General features: G+C 38.7%; 1 protein-coding gene across 4 annotated transcripts; it reads right to left on the reverse strand.

Moving 5' to 3' along the window:
* Positions 1–309: 309 nt before the first annotated feature.
* Positions 310–25,481, reverse strand: shtn1 (shootin 1). Of its 4 annotated transcripts, XM_047602303.1 has the most exons (16): positions 25,404–25,481; positions 22,151–22,203; positions 20,736–20,796; positions 16,034–16,128; positions 10,969–11,137; positions 8,642–8,739; positions 8,170–8,251; positions 7,875–7,969; positions 7,597–7,743; positions 5,671–5,824; positions 5,293–5,410; positions 5,113–5,195; positions 3,875–3,978; positions 2,819–2,869; positions 1,421–1,540; positions 310–613 (listed from the first exon to the last, which is right to left on the reverse strand). In XM_047602303.1, exons 1-15 carry the CDS (start codon positions 25,456–25,458, stop codon positions 1,430–1,432), a joined length of 1,476 nt encoding a protein of 491 aa, XP_047458259.1. In that variant the 5' UTR covers positions 25,459–25,481; the 3' UTR covers positions 310–613; positions 1,421–1,429. The 4 variants fall into 4 exon arrangements, 3 of the variants coding, with proteins under 3 accessions (XP_047458259.1, XP_047458257.1, XP_047458260.1); XM_047602301.1 differs by lacking the exon at positions 310–613 and having other exon boundaries at positions 627–1,540; XM_047602304.1 differs by lacking the exon at positions 310–613 and having other exon boundaries at positions 627–1,540; positions 16,034–18,187; positions 25,404–25,420.
* Between the last annotated feature and the right edge of the window lie 1,286 nt (positions 25,482–26,767).

A 26,767-nucleotide genomic window follows, 5' to 3' on the forward strand; every position in this document is an offset into this window, starting at 1 on the left:
GCCATACGACCGATAGAATTTGTTCAGATTTGTTGACTTTTTCAGTGAGAGCTATGCTATCTGATTAGCCTGAGCAGCAGCATTTATCAGAACCCAGAAGTTTTGGTCCATTCAGTAGTAACACCATGCAACTTGGCTATGCAAAGAATTCCCTCATTCTGTTGAAGAAATCGTAACCTAGGCTGCATTTCATTTAAAAAACTTTGCAAATAACTTCCAAAACTCTGAAGGGATGAAATACTGAGCATGGGCACTGTTTGCTAAAAATGTCATGTTGAAGATAAGCCAGAACACAACAACTGATGATGATAATGGCCAAGAATGATGCTTTATTGAATGAAGTAATGACAGTTCAATAGTCACAGAACATTCGATCACACCTTCTTATTCTAGGGCTTTTCCTTTACATTCATAATTTCAGTATAGAGCTAAACAAAGCTAGGTGTATGAAATGCTGTAGAAGCCAGAAAGGTTCTATGGAAACCCTTGGACCATCTCACTTGGTGGGCTTAGTGGGACAAGAGCAATGGAGAGGTGCATCACTTCCCACAGGAAGAGCAAACTGCAGGATGTATGTAGGAAAAAGGAGCCAGCATCCAGGATAAATGGAGGCCTAAGATGGCCGATAGGGAGAGAGAGAGAGAGAGAGAGAGAGAGAGAGAGAGAGAGAGAGAGAGAGAGAGAGAGAGAGAGAAAGAGAGAGAGAGAGAGATGGAGAGGGAGAGAGAGAGAGGAACTGATGAAACAAAATCTTCCACAGTGGCCTGTAATTGCTCACTGGGAGGCTACAAGGTTGATATTGGTCTAGACAGAACAATTCGGAGACATACTTTGCTTCAGCAAAAGCTCAAGGCCGCAAAACCCACTCCACTATCACAGTGCAAACAATAATAAATTGGTCTTTTAGAAAAAGAACTGAATTAACCCTGAGAAGATGGTGTGGGGTGCATGTCTGTCATTTTACTGGAAATAAAAGGCCTCAGTGTAAATCAGTGAGACAATTGTGCACTTATTGCAGATGCTGCTTAACCTATGGCTTGATTCACAACCACAAAAATCGCTCAGTTTTTTATATTTTTGAGCCCAGTTTGAGACTCCTCGTGATATGGTAAAATGGTTACTTTAAATGCATCATATACATTAGAATAAAAAGGTTTTGTCCGGTGTGTTTATGTGGATACTCATGGGAGGGCTGAGCTCGGCCTTTTGGCAAATCACAGTGTAGGGGAGATGAGAGGATGGTGACCTGCATAAAGAGCCCCCCCCCCCAATAACTCATCAAACCGGATCGATAGGTAGAGTAAGTAGTCATTTCATCAGGACTAATGAATAAGCAGCAATGATCTCCAGAAAGACCTGGCAGATGCTTTGCAGCCCCCAGACAGTAAGCCCTGTTAAACCTCAGTTTAACGGAGCTTACTTCATTGTGTTAGGACTCCAATGCATCCCGTCGTTTCAGCAGGATCCTCTGCAGCTCCCCATCACGGTCTGTAGCTGGAGACACTGCTTTTGGTTGAGGGGGCGTTCTATTAAAATTCTCCTGGAGAGACAAAAGATATGGACAATGTTGCAAAGCTGTCATCACAGCTCAAAATGAGTAGATATGAAGAAAGCAGTACTGCACATTTTGACTGCTACCTCTGTACATCTGACTTTAACTGGAGTGGATGTAAAAAAGAGTTCAAACAGGTCAACAAGTTATCCTGGCTTATTTCTATCATTTAAATCAACTTCACATAATGAGTTCTTGGTATTCCAACTTTAGGGCTTATTTGTCAGCCTAACTTGACAATATGAGTTTTACAACAGTAAACGCCATGACAGTTGGTGTGGTAGCTATATTAATGAGCCATAAAAATAGTGCTTGAAATTTGGTCTTGATCTGATAAAGGGCAAATAATTGTGATATGAGACTTTTTAAAATATGTCAAAAGCTCCCTTAAAAACAACAGTTACAGTAATTTGAAAAAGCAATTTGTGTGAATATATATAGTTATGTTCTATTGACAAGATATAGCAAGTTTTCTCACATGGGTGATCTAATATTGTAGTTGAGTCTGAAGTCAAATAATCAAATGCTACAAAATCACGAGTTAACTAAAATAACTAATTTAACTTAAGTGTGTGGGTTGAAACAGTCATAAGTTAAGAAGAGAAAATAAGTTTTATTTAATTCATAATGTAACATAGTAAGTCATTTCAGTTTACTTGTGTATTTAAATTTGTAAGTTAAACCAACCTGAAATTGATTACACTGCAGGAGGAGAATATGTTGTCATTTAATCTGCTTCTATTCATCTTCTATTACAGTATGTAAGTGTTGCCTTAACCTCATTAACTGTTGCAGTAGTACTTTCTCTTGGGGGAAATATTTGCTACTCGTATTATACACTAATCAGCCACAACATTAAAACCACTGATAGAAGAAATAAATAACACTGACCATCCTCAGTGTCCTGCTGGGCCTGGTATTCATTCATCTGGATGTTATTTAGGATGCAACGTGACAAAGGCACACACAAAAACTAATCTGTGAGTATGTGTGGGATGATCCACAGAGATCCCTCCCCAACAACCCACAGGACCCAAAGGTCACCACTCACAACACTGTGTTGCCAGACAGAAGGCCCATGTCCATACTCTGATGAGACACAACTGTTTTGGAAGAACAAGAGAGATCTACACAGTACCAGGTGGCTTTAATGTTGTGGCTGAGTGCATTTCTACATTTCATTTTGGGATGAGCACATGTGTGTACTGTGTAGAAAAATAAAAACATGGCTTGTGAAGACATATGATTGTTTTAACAGGCCATTACCATGATTCCTTTAAGTTCCTGAATGGCAGAATTAGAGGGCAGCCTCTCCATCTGATAAAAGGAAAAGAGGAGGAAAAAGATGGGTTTGGTAAATAAACAGCAGTCTGACACATTATACTTATTTTTTCCGCGTTCAGCACTCAGAGGAAAAAACTGCACCTCTAACCACAAAGACAAGACACTGTAGGCAAGCACAACGACGTATGCTTTCTACAAGAAGCAAATGTGTCAACACACAATCATTTTGAGTCACGTCAATTTTCCCATCCTCATTATTTATAATTACCTTGTAGAGCAGGTCCTAATGCTATCTAATTTGGCAGACTTGTTGAGGCGGAGGAACAAGCAGTCGGAAAGATGTCTTGGCCATATGTCATGTTTTATCAAAACAAGCTCTTAGATAATCCCACACACTGATGGTTTTAAGAGCCCTGAACAATATATGCTCAACAATGTACAAAAGTCTCACACAGGCCTCCGAACACTGAATGTCTGCAGCCGGTGGTTTAGTTCAGTGATTGCACCAAAGATAAAAACCAATTTTCTGTCACAATCACACACATCCATTAAGCATTCACCCTGTGCACCGATGGCTCTCCAGTTTCATATTTCCATGTCCTCTGTCTTCACTGAGATACATTTGTGCAGTTCAGGCTGTTTTCTTCTATTGCTTACTCCGAATAAAGAATGAATGTAAAACAAACGATTTTTCCAAAGACCAGATCCATGTTTCCATCTTGCACCTTTAAAGACACTGATTTCTAAAGTTATCTACTGGTATCATTAACCTCACCACATATGTTTCTCTCTCAGTTCACCACTCAACAAACCAGTATTTACTTTGAGCTAGACAACTGGCTCAATCACTGTCTTAATATCTCACTTCATTAAGTGGCTTTGTTTAACCAGCAGTCATCAATCTAGTTATCGTTGGTATGTTTGCCAACAAGGAAATTGTTGTAAACAGTTTTCATTGATACCTTTAAAAGTTGAAAAGACAGCACATCATGGATTATGTCAGGATCATACAACATTTAAGGCAGTTATTGAAGTGACCTGTCTCCTGGTTCTGTTAGACGACTGGCCCACAGGTCGAAGCTGAACCCCCTTCTTGATCCGCTGCATCATCTCCTCCACCGCCTGCTGCCTGATATCCTCTTCTGATAGTGACAAGGACAACATGCAAGAGAGCTAGATTTTATAACCAGTTGTCTTTTTCAACAGACATACTATGCTTGGTGACACCACTGACCTGTGCTTAAAACAGTGAATGTATGTGATCTGAATCCCCAACTGAAATTTGGATGTGTAATTTCCCAGGGAGTGATCATTGAAGTTATTGTAGGAGAATCGCCACATTTTCCCTGGTTATACTGTACTGCAATATTGGGAATTCTAGTGGTGGATTTGATTATAGACATGGAACAATTAATAATAGCTACTGCGACTGCTAATTATGCAGTATTCATCGTGCACTTGTAGAGTTCAGAGCCTTTGTAGTGTGTGTGGTAACCAAAGTTATTCCAGAATAAATTTTGAGTAGTACGTAGAAACAGACATACTATTCAGCAATTTTTCATCCAAAAGGTTTGCAAGGAGAAGTTCACAAAGATCAGAACAAAGCATCTAGTTCTGCAACAATGCTGCCCATTAGCAAAGAAATGTGAATATTTAATTTTCTAATGTGGGACATTCAGTGGCTTACACAATGGAGCAATTGTCACTATGATGTCTTTAAAATGTCACACAAGAGATATTTTGTGTTAAAGTAATAGTAAAATATTTTCCTTTCTGCTCACAAACACACTGTTATTCAGGTAGAAAATCCTTGGGTGGCACCTATTCAGCTCTGTATGTAATTCCAACAAATACCCCGCAGGTAGTGCCAAGTTCAGGGTTCACATATTCCAAACTAATTAACGAAATGAGGACACAGTATAGCCTGTTCAGTTAAAATGGACATCCTACACACCCTCCAAGAAGCTTCCCTTTTGTTTGCACAAATTCAAGAATTTAACATCTTGGCCAATGATGGTGAATTACTCACATACAAGATGCTGCAACATTTGTCCTTTTACACATAGGTAACTTCGATATGCAGAGGTTGAAATGACAACATCAAAAAGCCAAACTTAGGATTCGTGTTGAGTTGTCCTACACTGACTTACATGTATTACTCATACGGTAACGGACACAAACCAGCCTGTTGAATCTGACTGTCATCCTTTACCACACTTTAATCAAGCATGCTGGCTGGTACAGCAATAAATAGAATGAACATGTCTGATGTGTACCTGGTTTCGTGCCAGTGTCTTGGTCCAGCAGTGGGATGTCAGTATTGATGTCTCTTCTCTTTCTAATTAATGACAACAGTGAGCTAGAAGGGAAAATTAGTAAAAATGGTTAACAAAGCCACAAACTAAAATGGATTTCCTTAAATGATGACATACAGAGCAAGCTATGAGTTTTCAAACCTGAGCGGGTTGGAAGATGGAGCTGGAGGAGGCGGTGGCGGTGGCGGAGGTGGAGGTGGAGGTGCTGGAGCAGGGGTTGGATTTGTAGCTGCCTGCAGCTTCTTCTGGAGCTCCTCAACTGTCCAGTCAAACAATTCGAGTTACTGTAGACACACACACAACTGCGGCAAGGATAAGAAATGTAACTATAGTCGTCACTAACTAGCAGGCTGACGAAACTCTTGAAGAATTTCATGCTCTGAAGCCAATATGGCTTGTTGTGATTGTTGTAGCCTACACACACAAAATTCCCTATACAATGTTAATATTGTGTTGACCTCCATAGTGTACAATGCTTCACAGTGCATCCCATCCTCACAGTACCAGATATGCTTTCACCTGTAAACCGCAGATCCTTCACCTCCACTTCAGCCTTGGAGCATTTGTTGCTGCACTCCCTCCTCTCTTCCTCCAAGAGCTCTAGTTTGCGTCTCAGTGTTGTCAGCTCACTCTGAGCCTCACTGCTTCTTAGCTTGTCCTCCATCTGCTCTATCTGAGGATGAACGTGGGCAACGACACACAATTATTCTTACACACACAAACACGCACACATTGCAATGTATATATACCAAAAATATTATTTTCCAAAGTGAAGCCTGTCTGCTGTTACTGTCAGGTGCTTCTGCCTTCTGGAAGTCTTCAAAATGGCGGTGCAGGAGTTCACTGGCATGAAAACATTTACCACTGCTACACCCGAGCTACACAACTCATGTGGCCCCTGCATGTGGCACTAAAAGCCAAGATCTCCGAACACAAGAAGAACTGGTCCTCAAAGACGGACTAGGCATTTGTGACACTAAGATAGAAACACTGCTGGCACACATGTCACCCATGGCTCAGTTTGCCACCACCCCAGGCGTTGCCACGTACACATAGTGGTGCTCAATCAGTCACTTGCTTTCTTCGCACAATGTAGCTGGAAAGACCAACCTTGTCAGTGACTGTCTGCCCCTGGCCTGGCCCTCATTTGTGCCTACACTTGTCAACACTTAATGAAGACGCCTCACACTGTCTTGCTGAAAGTGTTGGGCTGAACGTACTCTGTTGCTATCTCAGCAAATCAATATGCTCAATAAATCATTTGTCATTTCTCCGTATTTGAAACTTGTCAAAGCAAAATTAGGTTAAAACAGTTAAGACTGAGACAAACAGAAGATGTAAAGGTGATAAAGAGAGGCAGAGAAAAAATACAGAACAGAAACGAACCAGATGATCACAAACAAGGAGAACCTAAATGTTTCTATTCTACTTTCATCCTGAAAAAGAGCCAGTTTACAGCATAGTGTTGGCTGTGGTGGCGGCAGCTCCTGCTGTGATAATTTCTAATAAATAGCATTGGGCAGCTGTCAGTTGACATCCACTCTCAAACCCCAGTTCCTTAACTAGTGTTTTAATTGTCCCTTAAATGAAGGGTATGGCTCACCTCCACCCTAGCACCAGGAGAGATCAGTGATCCCTCTCAGCTCTAATTGTTTTCCATCAGTGCCAGAGGAGGTGGGAGGGAGCGGGAGGCCATTCTGCTGCTTTTAATTATTAATCTGGCAGGTCATGGCCCTATGGTTTTACTGCCATGGCTAAATAATTCAACAGGCGTTTCCTCTGTATGTAATTAACCAACTAAACAAGTCTAAATAAATGAAAGGTATTACAGGAGCCAATCATGGGAATGTTTTACCAGTGCAATGCTTTTCTTCAATTTGAGCAGTTTTTGTGTTTTTCATGAGTCAGGTATAATGTGGTTAATGAGTAACTGTAAAAAGTGTTTTCGGTTGACAGTCACCCTAATCTGTTCTTAAATATCAGTTCCTAATCCACTCGACTCAGTCCAACTACAAACTTATTAATACTTTTATGTACGTTAAATATATAGTATTATATGTTAAAATATGTAAGGCCTAAAGCCTGGCTTTCCCCCACTTTTCTTTGCAGAACTGTTGATGAATGGAAAAGAAAAGTCCAAACTAATATTGCAGTATAACTATACAGAGCTCAAGTTTCCAGGTTATTATTAAGTTCTATCTATAACTTATATTTATTCTTTCATGACCATTAGAGGATTTATGCGAAAACACAGGTCAGAAGTTATGATCTCTTAGACAACACCTAGATGAAAGATTAGGTTCTTGTTCCCTAGCATTTACAGATTTAGAGTTCTAAGAAACAAACACTGAAATGCTTACTTATTTATGTTGAGATCAACTAAATGTGAAACTCCCAAAGATCTCATAACGAGGTCATTACTTTGTTTATATTGTGTACACAGACCTGGTTCTGATGCTCTAGCCTCTGTGTCTCCAGCTCTTCTGTCAGTCTGGTGACCTGGCTGAGTGCATCCTCTAGAGCTTGATTTGGCGAGGAATTCTGCATCATGATCTGACTCTGTCTCTTCAGCTTCTTTTGCTCAACCAACATCTGAAAAGACCACAAGGAAAATGAATATTATATTGTATGGGACAAAGTGAGGGTGTTATTTTTAATATACTGAACAGCATAAAGAAAATCAGTCCTCAGTCTGTATTAGAGCAGAAAGTTGAGAAACTCACCACTCTGGCAAACTTCTCTGCCTCTTTGCGCAGGTCTCGCTCCAGGTTCAAAGTGTCCTCTAAAGCTTCGTATTCCTCCACAGCAAACTGAGACACTGGACAAAGTTGTCCACATTGACAGATTAGTGTCTATTAGAGAACCGATGGGTGTAGTGCAGGCTTTATCAACAATCGATTAATCTAATGCTATCACACAATTCTTGTTTTTTTTTAATATTATTATACGTGTGCAACAATGATAGCTTTCCTGAAAACAAACACCACTGTAACTATCCAATTTGCACATCCCTCTAACCTCTGTTATATTTTGCCAGGAGTTTCTTTTGCTGCAGTATCTCAGCAGTTAAAAGAGTGTTATCGTGTTTTTCTTTCAGCAGCTGCAAATGTAAGTAGAGACAAAATGCAATGAAAACAACAACAACAATAAAACCCCAAAACAGTTATAGCGCAATAAAGTGCAATTCATAAGAAAAAACTTTCTCAAAGCAAATTCCTGCTGCAACTTCACCAAACAGTTATTTCCTGTACCATGGAAAATCTTCCAACCTGCTGGGTATTATAGTATTGTTCTAGTGTATTATTACTTCATTTTGGTTTACAGTAAAATAGTATGTTTAGAATTAGCTGGAATTTACTTATTGGACCTCATACTATTGGTCTAGTATAACATAGCAAATAAACATTGACAACACCAACATATGACTTCACTGCACACAAATCTGTCAGAACAAACCTTAACCATACACAGTAAACATTCTTAAACTTACTTCTTCCCTGGTTTCCCTCAGTTGTTCTCTTGCTGCCTCAAGATCACTGACTGCTTGACTTTTCTCCTTAAGCATCAAATCCAACTTCTTTTGTAGATCTGTAGAAAAATAAAAACTGAATCAAAGCATAGTTCTGCTGTCCCCTGGACAAGGACTTTGCGTTCAGGGTTCGATTTGACTATGGCTCCTGAGTTTGAATGTAACTGTTCCCACTTGACAAAGATTCACCCTTCTGAAAGGTAGGTTTTTTCTCCAGTCAAGTACAGAATGACCTGACTTAATATACCATTGAATACAAGATTATCATTCATTTTAAATACTTCATTTGTGCATCAGTAGAACAGCAGTCATGCCAGATATTTCACATGTTCATATTATTGTCAAAGCAAGGCTAAGTTACCATACAGAATTTACAAAAAATAAACAACAAGATTAGTTAGTACAGTATCACATGACTATTAATAAAAATTTGAGATGGTTTATCATGTTAGTTGCTCTAGATTGCTACAGCGTGGTCACGGCTTTTAACCGTTGGTTGGACTCAAGGATTCATGAACTCCAAATAACACACAAAAGAGGTAAATGAAAAACATGAAAAACAGTGCAAGGTGTTGGACCTGGTCTCCTCCCTGGATCATAATGTTATGGATAATGCACTCCTTAATATGGAACCTGACAAGCAGGGGAAACATCATCAGAAAGTGAATGCTTTAAGAGACCATGACAATGAGCTTAAGGTGTTGATGTGTGTCCAAATGCCCCAGATCTCCATCTGATCAAGGATTGTGGGATATTGTGGGAAAAACAACAGATCCACAGAGACTCAACCTCAAAATGCACAGGATCTGCTAATAAAGGCTCGATGCCTGGACTACAGGACACTTTCAGACTTATTGTCGAGCTGTTTCGGTGGCACACGGCAGCATAAGGCAGGTGGCTTTAATTTTGAGGCTGGCTGATGTATTCTATGCTATAAAAGTGAATTTTGGAATTAATGTTGGAAACCTTTGAAATTACAGATCAGTTAATACAAGATAGCTCACAGCAGGATCTAGCTGAGACATTTAGGAGGGTGCTTAAGCAGAAAAAGGTCACTGACATGTAAAACTGTTGTTCGGGAGGGATGAAATGCCCTTTGTTGTACAATAAGAATTCTGTTGAATAAATTTCACATTGAATGAAAATGCTAAAAAAAGGAACACATGAATAATTTGCCAATGACAGGACCTCACCTGCTGCTTTCTTAGCTCAGATTTAACAGCAAATGCTTTTTGATCATAGCGGCCTATAGATGATAAAGAGCCAACGTATCCCATGAGTTCCTGGACAGGAAGTACTTTGACTAGCTGTCCATTAACACACAATTATGAATATTCAACATAATAAGCCTACAATCTTTGAGCAAGTCAGCTTATTTCTGTATTCACTCATCTTCTGTATCAGAGTATATCATTTGCAAATGACATGATAATCTCTCCCTTTTAATGTCAACAGCCTTGTACAACATGATGGGAAAAGCATCATGGAGTATGAATCCATTATCACCCGAGGTATAATTACTAGTCGACTAAAGGAACTGACCATTTCCTAGACATTTCCCAGCTACATGGGAAAAATCGTTTGCTTGGACTGTGCTTTAGACAGTTAAAACTCTCAACATCTGTATTTTTTGTCTTCATATTTATAGATATTCTTTAAATATATATGTGTGCAAAGGAAAATCTAGCGTATGCCAAACATTTACTAAAATATTTGTGAGGAAGAGATAAAAAGTAATCCTTAGAACATCCAGTCAGAACTTTTTCATTAATGACATTTTGGTGCTAAGATTAGTGTGGTAATCTAATTGAAAAAAATATCTTTTGGGTTTTCAGTTTATCGTCTGGTGAACATAGGACACAAAGCAATATAGAACATAAGCAACAGTAAGACATGAGAGAATACCTCAAATTCTCAGTAATATGGCTAGACTATATTTGCATCTCACACAACCATAGTTTGTAAAGGTATCTTAGTGAGTGAGTAATTTTGAACATATTGTTAATTATTATTATTGGGCATTGCAACATTTTTTTCAGAATTCCCAGTATAGGTCACAGTCCTTAAACAGTGGGCCACCCATTTCCTGTAATGAATTAATTTCTATTTTCAGTAGACTTTATCCACACGGTAAATGGCCACAAAAACCCTTTCTGTGACAAAAGAGATAAATGTGAGTTTTCCAATTCTTTTTCCATTGGGCTTGAGCAGTAAATACAGTATAATTGCCTCCAGTTGTAATGTTATCATGAACTGTGCAGTTAATAACATTTCAAAACATCTTGTACCTGAGATGGCAGTGTGGCAGGAGGGGGAAAGGCAGACTTTGGTGGCTTCATGTAGGTCCTCACTGTCCTCCTCTTCATCCTCAAGGCTGATCTTTGTTATTGTCTCTGGGCTGAGGTGGGAGAGCAACATCATGCTCTTCCTCTTCAGAGAGCGGTTCTGACGGTTCAACTATAAAGAGACAGAGAGAGTAACATAAGAGGATGTACATACTGGACTTAAGGCAGAGTGCAGTCAACAATATCATGAAGGAAAGGGATCAATGGACCTCAAACCTCATTTAAACTGCCACATCTTATATTGTATCCTTTTCAGAATTAGGTTTCTTTTCATTACAATAACTGCTGTCGTCCACATTATCTACAAAATAAAACGGCACGTAATGAGACGTTTGTGCCAGAAAATACCAAACATTTCAGCCAAGCTGTGTTATGTCATGCAGCTGGTTTGGAACATTGTTTGGCACTAACATCAGATATTAGTCTGGGTAATTAAACAAAACTAATAAAATAACACTGATAATAAGAAATTCTATCAAAGGAGAGCTCCACCTTGGGACACCAACACTTAAACAGTGTTTTAGAAATGCAAAATTCCAGTAAGCCAGAATTTCGCATTTGGGTTAATTAAAGCTAGATTCTGTCCAACTGACTACTAATTGTTATTCAATACTTCTGGCACTTTCAGGATTATATTGAATCTTATGTATAGAAATAACAACCAAAACAACAAAAAACATATATTTTATCTGGTTCTGGTTGGTGACCGTGATATGTAAAGTCTATATAAATACATAAAGAAATGACATACAATTGCATTTAAGGTAAATTTAGGTAGTTGACTTGTTGACTTTCAAATACTGCATTTCGTCTATGTTTAAAACCTTAAAGACAATAAAAACTTTAATGGGTAATTTTTTTTTTGCATAGACTAATTTATCACTTAAAAACTGAGTAATTACAACAGCACACAACTAGTCATGGGAAATGGTTCAAGCAAAAGTGTTATTGAAATGCAATGATGCTAAACTTCTAAAAAAAAGGAGACTCCTTTCAATATAAAAAAAAAAATCACACTGACAATTTGCTCAAGGGTATACAGTCTGAACAACACAACCACGACTTATGAAGATGAATACTGCTAGCAATACAGCGACAAGGCAAAATTACATGGTGCAGCAACAGAATGCTCAACTTATGGCATATTCAGCACATGTTCTCTACAAGATGAGATGAATATGATAAAAACTGACAGAACCTGGATCTTACAGCACCTTCATTTTCCAAATCTGCATAGAGTCACAAGAGTCTTTTGTATTACGCTATTTGAAAACAGATCAGAAATAAGGCAGGAGAGCGACAGACGAGGCAGATGAGATGTTGTTCTGATTTCCTCTTTTCTTTGGCCCTGCAATCAGTCATAATGGCAGGACGTATGCAAACGCAATGATAAGGTGTGAAAAAACAGACAACATCATTAGAATTGCACAAGCAGATGAAGAATAAGGCAGTGAATATTGCTCCTTTTCAGATGTAATCACAGTTTTTTGACGTGACATTAGCATTTCTGTTTATCTTGTTTTTTTATGTGATTATCACCGCTTTGAAATTCTTCACACATGTTCTTCTATAAATAAAGCATATAGTCTACACTGTTCCAATGACCATTCCATTTCTTAAAGTTCAATCATCAGAATTGCCATATGTATCAATTAAGGAGACCATCACTAAGTAAATCATAAATTACGCTTATGTGAACGAGATGGATGCCAATTATGCATGCTTCTTGATGTCATCTGAAGGAAGAAAAGTGCCTGAAGAGGGGGCAAAAAGGAAGGGAAATAGAAAAGGCAAGCCATAGAGGAAACATTTATTAATGGCATCCTGGTGGGAGCAGATTGCAGCAATTCCATCTTTTGATGACACCCTTCAGACTGCATTTTTTTTTCTGAAATGCAATCAACAATACATAACATGGAATCACATTCTTATGATAATAATCTACAATTGGCAGGAGCTGTACATATAAAATTACATACTCAGATGACTCAAGGCTGACATCACATCGGACCAGCACTCTCCAGAGGTCACCATTACAAAGTCACAGTCCTTTAACTTACCTCGCTCACACACCAACACAAAAACATTAAGAATGAAAACCACATTCTCTGAACGAATTTCAATTGTTACCTCCCTCCAGTTAGTTCAAAGAGACGGGTCAAGGAATTGCTCTGAACTTTGGCTTCTTTCAGAGAGGCGTTGGCAACATTTGACATATAAAATGTTCTGCTTAACACCTAAACTGATGCCTTCACAGTGTTTAAATTGTGACAGAATTATTGAAATGTTGCTTGAAGGTCATTTCTGATCCAAAAACTTGTTTCTTATACCAGCCATATTCCATTCAATGGATTTATATTAATAGCGAATAAATGCATTACTTTTAACTTCAACAAGTGAACAGTTGATGCATGGGTATAGTCTCAGCTATGGCCTACAGCCACTCATCTTTATTTGACAGGAGCAGGGAGCACCATAGTAATAGTAATGATGTTTTAGATCAAGGAAGAAGAGGAGAGATGAAGCAGTGTGCAGAGGAGACCAAAGGCATCAAATGAAGCTTGAAAGACACTGCCACAAAGAAAGCTTTTAGCCAATATATTCTTGAGATCAAATCCTCTTCAGCTGTCAGACGAGCAATGGACTAGTTTATTGTTGCCTCTTGGCAGCTCTGTTCAGTAGACATAGCCGGACCACAATTCTAATACTCTGTCAGTGGGAAATGTGACACAAATTAATCTTTTTCCCACATTCAAGGAAACGTCAATTCACCAAGTCATTCTGTCTCATCAGAATACTTCACTTTATAGATGGAGCAGAAGTAATTTCTTGATGAACAAATTTTCGTCCAAAGTATGCAATACTTGCAGCATAGTTTTGTGGGCTCTGTAAGTCTTTTGTCTAGTATTTGATAATATTGTTTGGGTGTATGTTCATCTTTGAAGTAGAGATGAAAAATTACCAAAAGGTACTTTAGGTCAGAAATGCACTAATACTGCTCAATGTGCATGAATAGCTAGACAGATTTGCAAAGTTCCTTGCAGTGATGGGTACATGTAAACACAGTTTTCTGCCGTGCTTTCCTAGGTTTGGTGGCAGCAACTTGGATAATGATGCAGGAATGTTATTCTCTCAAACAGATGTTCATGAACGGTCCTACTCAAACTACACTGTCTCAGCTCATCTTTGAGATTAGGAGTTTTTGACAAGAGAATTACTAACTGAATGAAGACAAAAAAAAATTCCACGTGATGTGTAATGGGTGGACGTTACAAATTCAGACTGGTAATTAGTTATAATTACAAGTAAATGCACATCATTTTGACAGTGATACATTAGTCTGTGTCTAATAAAAGCACAGAATATGTCATGAATCAGTGGTAATCTCATTTACTTAGTCTTTCTTACTTAGACCCTTAGTCTGCATTACAACAGTCACTAGGCCTCAGGCATTTTTCTTTTCTATTAGTAAGACAAATTCCTATCGGCCTGAGTATGCTGATGAATTACATTTGATGTCAAACTTACTGGTGCCAGGCACATTCAGCATGATGAAGCTGATAAAACATGTAAAGATAAACTATTTGGCAGTATAGAGGCAGCAGGCTTAAGTGAGGCGTGCATACCATTGCAACTGGACAGGTAATGTTAAACACATCCAGAAAGAAAAGGCAAAAAACATAGACTGTCACTGTAGCAATTCATACTGTATGCATGGAAAAAATATATATGTATTTAATCTGAAAATGGATGGTGTGAGAATACTATTGAAAGCCACAGAAGTTCTTAAATTTTATGCAAAGACAATTTACAATCAAATCTGTGCCTGTGCACAATTCATACTGTATATGTATCCCACTGTGTTTGAGCATGGAGGCATTTGAGCCTTTAAAACTTTCACATCTTGCATTAACATCTGTCCCAGGCAATCTGAACTCAATTGACCAGCTTGACGTGCAGGTGTAAATGCAGCCAGGACGCACTTAGATGGTCCAATCTCAGGCCACATTTGGAGGTAGATTGGGATGCTTCTGACCACATTCCTTTGGTAGCGTGGGTAATATCAAGGGCGCTTACCCCTCAGGGTGCTCACAACACCTATTATAAATGATTGGCCAATAGGAAAAAGCAACATAGGTAATGTTTACTTTACACACACACACACACACACACACTGCAGCACTGCAGGAGAGGCCAGTTGAAGCAAAGCTTTTTAACCATAACAGTGAATGCTACTAAGGTATTTATGAGCAGCATACGTTTTGATTGTCTTGTGAACCAATCTTGCTAACCTATGGGCAGTAAAATCTTATTTGTTGCAGGCAATGGGGATGAAAAACAAACCAAGAGAGAGACAGGGACTGAAGGCAGAGGAATGGTAAGAAAAAAAAACAACAAAAAAAAGAAAAAACAGGAAATTCGACCTTCAACATAATTCTCCTTCAGTCTCCCACTGCCCAAAATCTGGTCCAGCCAGGTGTACTGTGAGGGCTTTTGTCCAGAAATTGAATGAGAAATGATTACATTGATAAGCTCAGCACCAGTAGGCTGCAAAATCACTATGTGCCAGGCTCCCCCGCTCTCAATCACAACTCTCGTTTTAGAGACGACTCCAAAAAAGTGTGCTCTGAATCAGAAGAATTCAATTCAATTGCAATTTTAGACACTAAAATGTAGGGACAGCAGTAGTGCTGAAGGACCACAGAGTGCTTCTGATTGCAACATAAAAATTGCACTGATGTGATGGTTATAGGAATTCACTGACCAGAGTGTCATCTTAACCAGGCCTGTTCTAAATCAACACATCCTCATCAGAGTTGTTTTGACATTAGTCCTCTATTATTTTATTTTAATTCAACAAGAACAACTTTCTGAGTTGTAAGCTTGTTTTATTGTCCAATTTTGAGTTTACTCAAGCGAAATCCCTTACTTAGAAATAATAAAGACAGATATGACAGACTGTCAGTTCACTTTCTTTGAGAGCTGTCTGCCTGAAGATGAACAGTACCTTGGAGGCCAGGGCTTCCGCACTTTCTCTACACATCCTCTCGATCTCCAGATTCTCCTGAATGGCACTGACCTCTTCAATGACCATCTCAGAGACTAGATGAAAAGAGAAGAAAAGACAATGAACATAATAATTTTTGTTGCAGCAGTGAATGTCTAGTGGCCTCCAGTATGTTAATATCTTAAATTCTATACAGTGTGTTCAAACCTCTACTAATCCCTCTAAAATCTCACATCCACTGAGCAAAGATGATAAGCATCAAAAGTCAGAAAATGCATAAAATAAGGATCAAAATCTGTTACAATTCATATTTACAAATAAATCAATCAGGACATGAAATGACCAACAATACACTTGGTGATGATGGTAGCTTGAAGAACGATCACTTTTTGTACAGAAATCTCTGTGATCACCTTTTTTTAACCAAAAGCACAAATGGCATGAATGGGAATACTTCAGCAACTCACATTTGAGCACTCATTCACTGAATGCAATTGAAATTAATATTAATACATTTTTGTTAACTGAACACTTTTGACCCGTTCATCCATTCAGTGTGTACACAGAAAGCAGTAGTACATTGTGCGCTGTCCATGTGCAGGGTTATGTGCTTGCTCAAGTCACCTCAGCCATGGACACAGGGGAAGTGAACCTGTGAACCTACACCTGGCACAATGTGTCCACAAACATCAAGACAGACATATGCACTTCTTACTGTGCGTGTCTCCAGACACTGCGCTACTGTGACACAGAACACACACAAATGTACAGACATATATGTAGACATATTTATACATATATTCCATAATACCTACTGTATTCTCATTTTATGTTTTTTACTGAAGAAATGCTTCAATTGAACTAAACAGCACTCTTTGTTTTGTTTCAGTTTGAGGCACAGTTCAGACAGCAGGCTGTGCCTCACACTGTCTTGGTTGTGAGGACAAATGTTCTTACATATTATTAAAGAAAAAAAAAACAATGTGAAATAATTAATTATGTCGCCAAATTACAAACAGTGCTCTCTAGCGAAGACACCCACAACTCTGCAGCCTTCACTGAAGTGACAATGTCAATTATGCAATTATGTTAATATGAGAAACAGGATGTAAAATTCTACTGAATGACTACATTCATGTCACACTTAAAAAGTTCACCCATGGCCATTCAGCTTGATCAAAATGCTGTCAAAGAAACAAAAAAAAAATGATTAGGATTTTCTAATGTGACTTTTCATTTAATTCATTTAATCAAGTTAATTGAGGTAAGAGAGCCCTAACACTTGACACTGAAGCATATCTCTGTTTTCTATTGTGTCTGCCATCCAAGTAGCACCATTGGTGAATAATAACTTACATGCATCATTATCATTTGAATTTAAAATGGTTTGAACTAAATGTTTTCCCCATTCTACCTTTTATTCACATAATTTCTCTACCTTTTTATTTTGTTGGCCAGGGCTAATGTGTGTTAAACATAGACTGCACATATGCAAAAAAAACAACAACAAGTGAATGAATAAAAGTTGAGTATATGAAAGAGGAAATGTGGGCTGTTCGTAAAGAACCTGAACCCTGGGTGCCTCAATTATTTATATATATTCATGGCAGAGCTGCACCAGAAAATAATATGATGAGGAGGACAGTGACATTTTAATTTGTGGAAAATTGATAAATGTAGGGTTAGGGTTAGAGTGTTGTCTCAGCCTAAATGTTGCTTAAATGCTTTTTACATCTATCATCACATGCGACAGTATACAGTGAAAATCACATATTGATTAGCAGGAGCTTCAACAGAACCTTGTGTGAAAAAAAAAAAATGAGATGAAATTCCGTGTCGCGAACCACTATGTTGGTTAGAGCTGCAATCACACCTCAGTACAAAGCGAATGCCCCTAAAGAATGCCCTGCCACTTAACTAATTAAACATTGTGGTTGAGCGAAGGAGAAATTAAGCATTAGTGCCATTGCTGCGGGCAATTCCTTCCCTCCAGTGACACCTAATTAAGAACTTGATGAACGCCAATGCCAAACGATATCCACGTTCCTCTGGCGGCCTCCACATGAGTCATTCAATAGCACTTAGCTGCCAGTTTCCATCCTCAGCCTCTTCTCCATTGCCCATCTCCATAATGTCGTGGCCAGACTCAGTAACCTACGAAAGGACGCCTTGAACTTAATGACATGTTAATTATAATTACTGGTAGCCATGGTAAATAAACAGTGCTGGAAGTGTTGAAAGTGTATGAGCACGAGCCTACAGGGGGCTATGACACGTCAAAATTGGCAGCCTTAATTGTAAGTTTCGGCCTCCCCATCATCATCACTCCATCTTTTTTTCTCCCCTCTTTTTTGTGCTTGTCTTTTTCATCCTCCTTTCAGGAAAGACAGTGATTACCCCTGTGCCGACGTGCTGCATAATGGTATCAGCGCCGCCAACGGAGCAGTGAATTAAATTGTATCTGCAGCCGCTGTGAAGCCTTGATGAGGGGGGCAGATGCTTTTGTGGTGTTATCATTATAACACAATGGTCATGTTGTCATCAACCTTGCCATCGCCAATTGAAAAGGCATGATTGTGTGTTGGGGGCTTTTTCTTCCGTCCCCCAACCCACCTCCCCCGCCAACCGTGCTGCCCCACCCCCAGCCGTTTCGTTGTGAATAGGAGCAATTTTCTAAGAGCTATGAAATCACGTAATAGGTCCTAATATGCAGCTGCTTGGCACAGTGAGGCAGCCTCTATTAACGCGTAAGTCAAACACAATATGTGTTTTGGCTGGAGAATCACTGAATATATGAGCACAGGCCAGATTTATTCAGATGAAAATCCACACAACTGTCACCGTCACAAAGACAAACTATTTGCTCCATCTTTTGACATGTGGATCTCTATTTCAAATTCTGTCTTCACTAAAGTGGGCATTGCGAAGCATTCAACCTGTAGGGAAATCATTTTGGAAAATTGAATGGTGGGCCAAAACATTTGAAGCATATTTGCCATGCTGGGAAGCAGATTCCTGATAAAAAGCTAAAGCGCGTTCACCGTTATTCCTATGCCACTGTCTGTGTCCTGGCTCCCATATTTATACAGCTGTGGAGCTATGATCATTATCTAACTACATATGTTTATTCAAAGACATTTTCCTCCCAGGACGTTTGTTTCAAAAAGGGATAATATAGTAATTATAGGCAGATGTGTTACACTGGACCCACCTTTTTCAGAATGTACTGTGTTCCTGACCTTGGTGCAACAACATTATATTAGTGTCAACGGCTAATTCACTTCACACTGAAATGTTGCATTGCGTTAACATAAGGACCCAAAAAACAAAAACAAGTCCCTCAAAAGGCTGAATTTATATCATGTTCGTGTGTGCATGTGGATTTGGAGTTTAATGAATTGCCACCCCCTTACAAAAAGATATTTAGCTGGCCTCAAATGCTTCATCACTACTAAACATTAAAGATGCGTAAACACATCGAATGTTGCAGCAGTTCCATAACAGTTAGAGTTCTAAGAATAATACACATTTTTAAACTCATGATGCAGAAGCAACATTTAGAATGGAGGGTTAGAATGAAACAGGTGTTAAAGGAGAGCATGGTACCACTACCAGGAGACATCCAGCCAACACCAGACAGCATTACCGAAGATCAGCCAAAGATCATGACTACATAATTTGACTCTGCATTAAACGAATGACATGCATTTTACTTAATCTACTTAACTTATAACTATGAAAACAAACCACTTGCAGACTCCATCTAAAAGCAACATATCAGAGACTTTTCGGCATATGTCATACATAGTTTCACACACTGATCATTGTCTCAAAGAAATGAATGTGTGTGAATATCACAATAAATGTTATCAATTAAAAGAGTTCAATTAATAAATATTTTAGAACCTTCTCTGTGGCACAATATATTGCTGTTTGAGAATCAGTATCAATATTTCACAGCACTCTGAATTTCATGGAACGTCTTTGGTGGTATTTAAAGAAAGCAGGGGCTGCTCAGAAATCACATAAAACGTGTGAGCACAATTAAGTAATCATTATTATTATTAAAGTATAAACTGATTAATCAATAAACAGTTGTTGCTATGTTGCTATTGCTGTGAGTAAGCGTCAGTCTGTGACTCAGATATGAGGGACAGTGACGATTGTCCAAAATCGCCCCACTGTGGTTGAAATAAAAACAAGAAAAAAGTCTCCTGGGATCACACCTATATTTCATTCCAATTCAATGCCATAATTTTATGGGAATTTTGAATTTCAGGAAATAATTGAAAATAGGCATGTAAATATATTAAAATGCACATGTAAATAGAAAGCTGTGCTTGTTGGGCTTGTGGTTAGCATACTCTTTAAAAAAGTTGGGAGACTTGCAAAGGATTCAGATCAACCTAGTTTGCAATTCTACTCCTAGATATACACATCCTTCAAGGTGTGGTAACAGATATATGTACATAATGTTTCAGAGTGTTAAACAATGTTACCAATAAGGGGGAAAAAAACAACAGCACCTGTTGTGGTGAGCCAACTGATGCCCAAAGTTTTTCACACACACTTTGCTCTGACTTGCTGTAGCAACCTGTGCTAATAATTTCTTAGGAGCTATGTTAGTGTTTGCTTGCAGAATGAAATTCTGCCATGAATCTTACTTTCTGAACACACAGTGACCCAGGAGAGATGAACTTACCTTGCTGGAACTCATTGAGTGTCTTCATGGCATTGTCTCTTTCCTCCTCCAGCCTCTTGCACTTATACAGGAAAGACAGAGTAGTCTTAACCAACTGTTCAACTATGAGGCTGTCAGACTATACAACTGCACACCACACAGAATCATTAGATAAAATGGAAACATGTTTAAATGATTTAAATATATTGTAAATAAAATATACAGCTAAAGTAGAGCTGAGGAAATGCTTTTGCTTTCTGCAAAGTGGCCCTGATGTTACCTTCATAACAGTCTGAGAAACATTTGTTGACATTGCTCTGTTTGCATTTTTTTGTGTAATCAGCAGTTTTTAATCGTACCCTTTTAATAGCCACATGTTTTCTCCTCTACATGCTCCATAATTCACACACACATCGCTGTTGTTTCTATCCTCTAATCAATATTTGACTAAGGTTTGTCTTGGTTCAGCTTTACAGTTTGTCCAGCTCTACCTCCTCTAGGTCAACGTACACAGACTTGTAATGAACTTAGTGGAAGTAGTGTCATGAGATATGGCACAGCAATATTCACTGCCAGGGAGTGCTAGCATGTGACATATTGAGTCATACTGTTTATATATGCATACTGAGTTGTTTATCACATGCTTTTATACTAAACTTTTTCCCTCTTTAGGAACATAAATGTACCTTAGTGAAATAGGTGAAAAGTTACAACAAATATGATTTCCATTAACAACCACTGAAACAAAAAGTAAGTACAAATCTGATTTAATCTGATATAGTCATTTGGTACAATCCTGAAGTACTTCAGCACAGGAAAAATGGTGCAGGTGACATGCAGGTTGTTTTCAAAGTTTTATGGCACTGATACGTTTTTGCACAGCATTAGTCAGATTGTTTTAACAACCAGTTCTGTGCGATTTTTACTTTTACAACCTGCTAAGTCTTTTCAATATTGAAACAAATAAGCCAGAATTATACTACAAAATAAGTTGGTTCTGAAGGCCATCTGAAAGTACTCACGTGAGCATCACTTATTGGCTTTTTAACAGTTACGGGCAACTGTCACAAACCATGTTTTTTTCTGATTGTCTAGTTCAGTAAGAAAAAAACAACTTGATCATCAAATCAACATGGGCACATACTACTTTTTGTTTCAGTATTTGCTCTTGTGTGGTCAATGTAAAAACCCAGACAGCATGCATTTGGAAAATGAATTAAAATAAAATGTTTAATAAATTTTATTATTTCGCTATTTTTCAACTGCAACTATGTCTGCCTTGGCTGTCTGCATGCTGGCCAGCTAGAGTGACAGCTCCTACCTGTTAGCTGCTAGTAGTACTATCACTGTTACTGCTGTTACAGTGACTGTTACTACTATGGCTGATACTATATCCCTGAACTAAGTGTCAGCTTTAGTTAGCTCTTTAAACTTACTTTCATGGCTGCTGTCTCATGCTCTCTCTGCAGGCCCTCATACTCCTGAAGGGCTGTGGGAAGTAAAGGATGCCAGTAAGCCATCTTCATCAGTAAATCACAATAAAGTAAACGGCAGAGAGGAACGTGCTACTCACATCTTCCTGTTAAAAAAAATGTCAAGCGGAACATTCAGTGTGTGATAACTTGTCATCTGGTGACACTTGTGACTATTATAGCATCCCATGTTGAAAATAGCAAAATTCAGAATGTCTTGACATTTGCCTTGGGTGGAGCCACGGTAGTAATGGGAAATAACTTCTATAATACATATGCATTTACACATTAAGATAAGAAAATCTCCAACCAGATAAGAAATCTCTGTTTTTTTTAAGTATAAAACCAATTTGTGTCAGATGTAAAATATGAAATTCGTATATGAGCTCCGACTTCACAGGGATGGAAGAGATGCTTTAGCTGTTCAAATACAAGAAATACTAGCGAGCCCTTTCCTGCAGCACAGACTCTCACTGCTAAGGGAGAACAGATTCAAAATATGTGACATCAAATTGTGTAATGCAGTTAAAACAGATGACTTTAAAGAAATAACCTATTTTCTCCATGAAATAGCATGTGACAATGAGTAACCAGATTCAACCTCCTTTCCTGTGACATTCAGGTATTGTAGAGCAGGAAGCAGAACAAGGATGTCCTTTTCTTGCAGTGCTCTTTTGAAGAACCGTGTAAAGGAACAGTCTGACATTTTGGGATATACAATAAGCTTGTTAGAAAGGACTGTCATCAGACAGATGAGAAGATTGATATACTGTATGTATCTCCACTTTTGCGTAAAATAACTCGGTCAGGAGAAACTGAAACATTTGTCTTTCCTTTACTTTACTTTCACAGCACTGTTACAGTGCTGTGAGTTGTACTGAAACATCATGAGTTAGCCGTTGATTAGAACTACTGTATCTGCAACACCTCCCTGATGCTAATTTTAGACAATTTGTTTTTGCTCTGCAACAGGCACTCAATTAACTAAAGATAAAAATGTATCCACTCTACTAGTCTGAAAAGATAATTATCTATACTGATAAATTAAGCATTTTTTCCAGTAATAATTCCAAACTTCAAAACAGTTGCAGATAAAAGCTTAAAGCTTCTCAAACAAGACAACTGGATGCGTTTGTCAGATACACTCAACAGTTTGATTACTTCATAATGGAAATAATTGAATTTGATGTCTATTCCATTTTAGAGTCTAACTAATTCATCCTAATACCGTAGAAATAGCTAGAGTAGGTCAACCAGCAGAACTAACCTGTCCTCCAGACTGATAGAAATCTGAATTTGACAGGCAAGTAATATGAAATACATTAACAACTTAACATCTTCCAAGACATTTTGACATCTAAATTTTAGCAGCGTGTAAAAAATTTGAAGCACAATGCGTTCAGCTTCTTCTATAAACATCAAAAAATTTTCTATTATCATTACACTGCACTAGTCTGTATTCAACACCACAACATCCTGTAGTGACATTCGCTTTAAGATTTGTGTATTTGTGGGACCATCATTTGCTTTTTAACAAGGTTAATGATTTTTGTTTTGTGTATTTTTTACATGGCAACAACTGAGTACAATTAGAAAATATTATAGTAAAAACATTCACGCTGTAAAACAATTTCTAATACTGATCAAAATCATTTTGTCAGTTGCCAACATTCCTTAATCCCACCACCTGCCAAATTTTGGCACTGCTGCAGCACACTCAACAACTAACAAGTCAGTAACATGTAAAGTAGTTCAGCCTTTTTGTCATGTAGGTCAGTGTGATGGTGAGACATTACACATGACTTTGGGCTGAAATTGACTTGAGATGACCTATGTTGTTCAAATATAAATATTGCACTACCCAAGCAGTTACAACACTGCTTTCAGAAATGTGTGATTAAGTGGATCTACAGTTAATGTGCCACACGAAGTTAAATCAAATTCTGACAATAACCACCGATTCACCACCTCTCTGTCCACCTTCAGTTCATCCATCGTCAATTTTGTCTGTCTTCAAAATGTTTATGGACCTCAACATCCGCCACAGAAAATTCTCTTCAAGCCATGTTTAGTTTGTTTGCTGCAATTATAAATCAGGCCTCCAGATCAGAGTGCTAGAATGACCAAAATAGAGACAGCCTGGGATGAGTTGGACTGCAGTGAAGGAAAACCTTCACTGAATCGCTGTGTCCAGTGAGTCACATGCACTTGATCTGACATAAAATGCTATTGCTGCATCCCTAGACATTGTATTTGTCATCGAAGGACACGTGGTTGAGGTAAATTTAGTTAACAATGGCTCAGCTTCATCATACGTCCCAGTTAAGGATGACACTGAGTCAGCATGCACAATAGCAGGACCCAGGACTCAGGAGCAGGCTCAAATAAATTAAACACCTTGCTGCTTCGCCTGCTTTGAACAGCCAAAGCATCTGTTGTGAAAAAGGTCTATTATACACTACCGAAGCATCACAAGGGGCCTAACTTTTTACCGATTATGACAGTCTCTGTCTTTTTGGTGGTTAGCGCTGATGCCTCCCAGCGAGAAGGTCCGGGTTCGAGTCCAGCTCGGGCCTTTCTGGGAGGAGTTTGCATGTTCTCGCTGTGGGTTTTCTTCCTCCCACCTCTGGTGACTCTAAACTGACCCTAGGTGTGCGTGTGAGTGCGAATTGTTGTTTGTCTCTGTGTTAGCCCTGCGATAGGCTGGCGACCGGTCGCCCAATGCCAGCTGGGATAGGCTCCATCAACCCCCGCGACCCTAATGAGGATTAAGCGGTACGGAAGATGAGATTTCTACTTGCGAACCAAGGGCCACATACAAGTAATACAGCACAGATGGAGAGACTTGACGCTGTACTCTCCAGTAATTTAACCCAGCCCTGAGTTCAAGAATAATGAAAGAATGGGCGAAAGAATAATTCAGCTGTGAGATAAAGATGTTACAGTATCGTCCCGACAAGGAGTGAAACCCTTCCAGAAAGTTCACTGAATGTAATGTGTTTTTTTAAAAAACAAAACAAACTATTAACAGTGTAGTTTTGAAACTAAACATGACCTTTGATTTTAATGTACATGGCCGTAGTTATTTAACGAGTTATTCTCAAACGCTACACACAACGCCTCTGACCCTGCACGGAGCGGTGTGAAGGGGAAAGCCCGTCTGTAGAGGGGAACCGGCAGCACAAAAGCTGAAAAAAGTAAAAAAAAATAAACTCACCTTGGTTCGCCAGGTGTGTAATTAAATGTACTTTTTCGTGCTCTTCTGCAGCCATGGCGAACAATCCTGGAGCCAAAGTTCAACAGGAAATGGTCACTTGCGACACACCTTGTCAGATAAACCCGCACCACATACCTTATCCGCTAGGTATTCTACTGGACAAGTAAAACCAATTATTCAAAAGAAAAGAAAAAGAATTGAACGCAATTGCCGATAAAACGAGGTATATTTTAAGTAAAGGGGAAAAAATGTTTCTCTTGTAGTTTTTCCATGTCATATCAGGATAGGCTAAATAACCAGAACCTCACAATATTCGTTTTAAATTTAAAAAGCTATTTGTATGTGGTGAAACGTCTTCAGGAAACTCTCCAGGTCCACTTTTTTTTTTCTTTTTTTGTCTAAGACAACCTGAATAACTAACAACCTTCACCGTCTGCACCTCAATCTATAGCCTCCAATATTACCTTACGCATGGATGTTTGAATTTATTTGACTTATTAATTGGGGTCACGGCGCAACGCCCGAGTCACTATTGTTATACTGCGTGTTTCTTTTTATTTTTCATCTTCCTCCCTTAACTCGTAACATAAGTCGCGAACAACTGCGAAAACATTTCCATTGAAATTAATGGGACCGGCGAAAAAGAGCAAAAAACTGTTTTTCCAACGTCTACTGCTCAGGCATATTTTCACCTAGAGACTTCATTTACTTTAAACTGCAGACACGGGTCTTGTTTATTGGTGCATTAATCCACGTTTTGATAGGCTTTTGATTAATCACTGTTCAATGACCATAATCATTTTGGGAGAAATTTTGAGTTAATAATGCTCTAGCACGAACAGAACGTTAGTGCTAGAGTGGATGATGTCACTACTATGAGTGAGAGAGGTTATTTGAAATTGTCTGAAACTTTTCTCTTTCCATGCTCGTCCTGGCCACAATTTACACACTAGACACGAGTTTTTTTCCACAGTTGTACAAAAAACTTGCTCTGTCTCTCACTATGCGCTCTGCAAAGCAGTGACGGTCATGTCCCTATCTGTTCTTTTTGTTGTTGCATTGTAATGCAAAGACTTTGTGAGAGAAGCAGAAAGGACTGCTGTTTTAAACTCGCATGTGTCTCCAAAATATTTGAAAAACATCCAAAAACATATTGAAGTCTTCAGGAAGGTCTTACAACACCCACGGTCTGCTTGTTTTTCTGATAGGAGCTACCGTTTTGTCACGGTAAGCCCAAATGTGAGACCAGCAAAGAGCGACAAAATCACCCTCTTCTCTGAGTCCTGGCCCAGCGTGCTCCTTGAGTTGCCATGGCAACCCCTGGCCCACAGACCTGAGCCACAGCTGAGACCAATTCATTGATC

Source organism: Mugil cephalus, chromosome 13, assembly GCF_022458985.1.
Source record: "Mugil cephalus isolate CIBA_MC_2020 chromosome 13, CIBA_Mcephalus_1.1, whole genome shotgun sequence".
NCBI classification, from domain to species: Eukaryota; Metazoa; Chordata; class Actinopteri; order Mugiliformes; family Mugilidae; genus Mugil; species Mugil cephalus.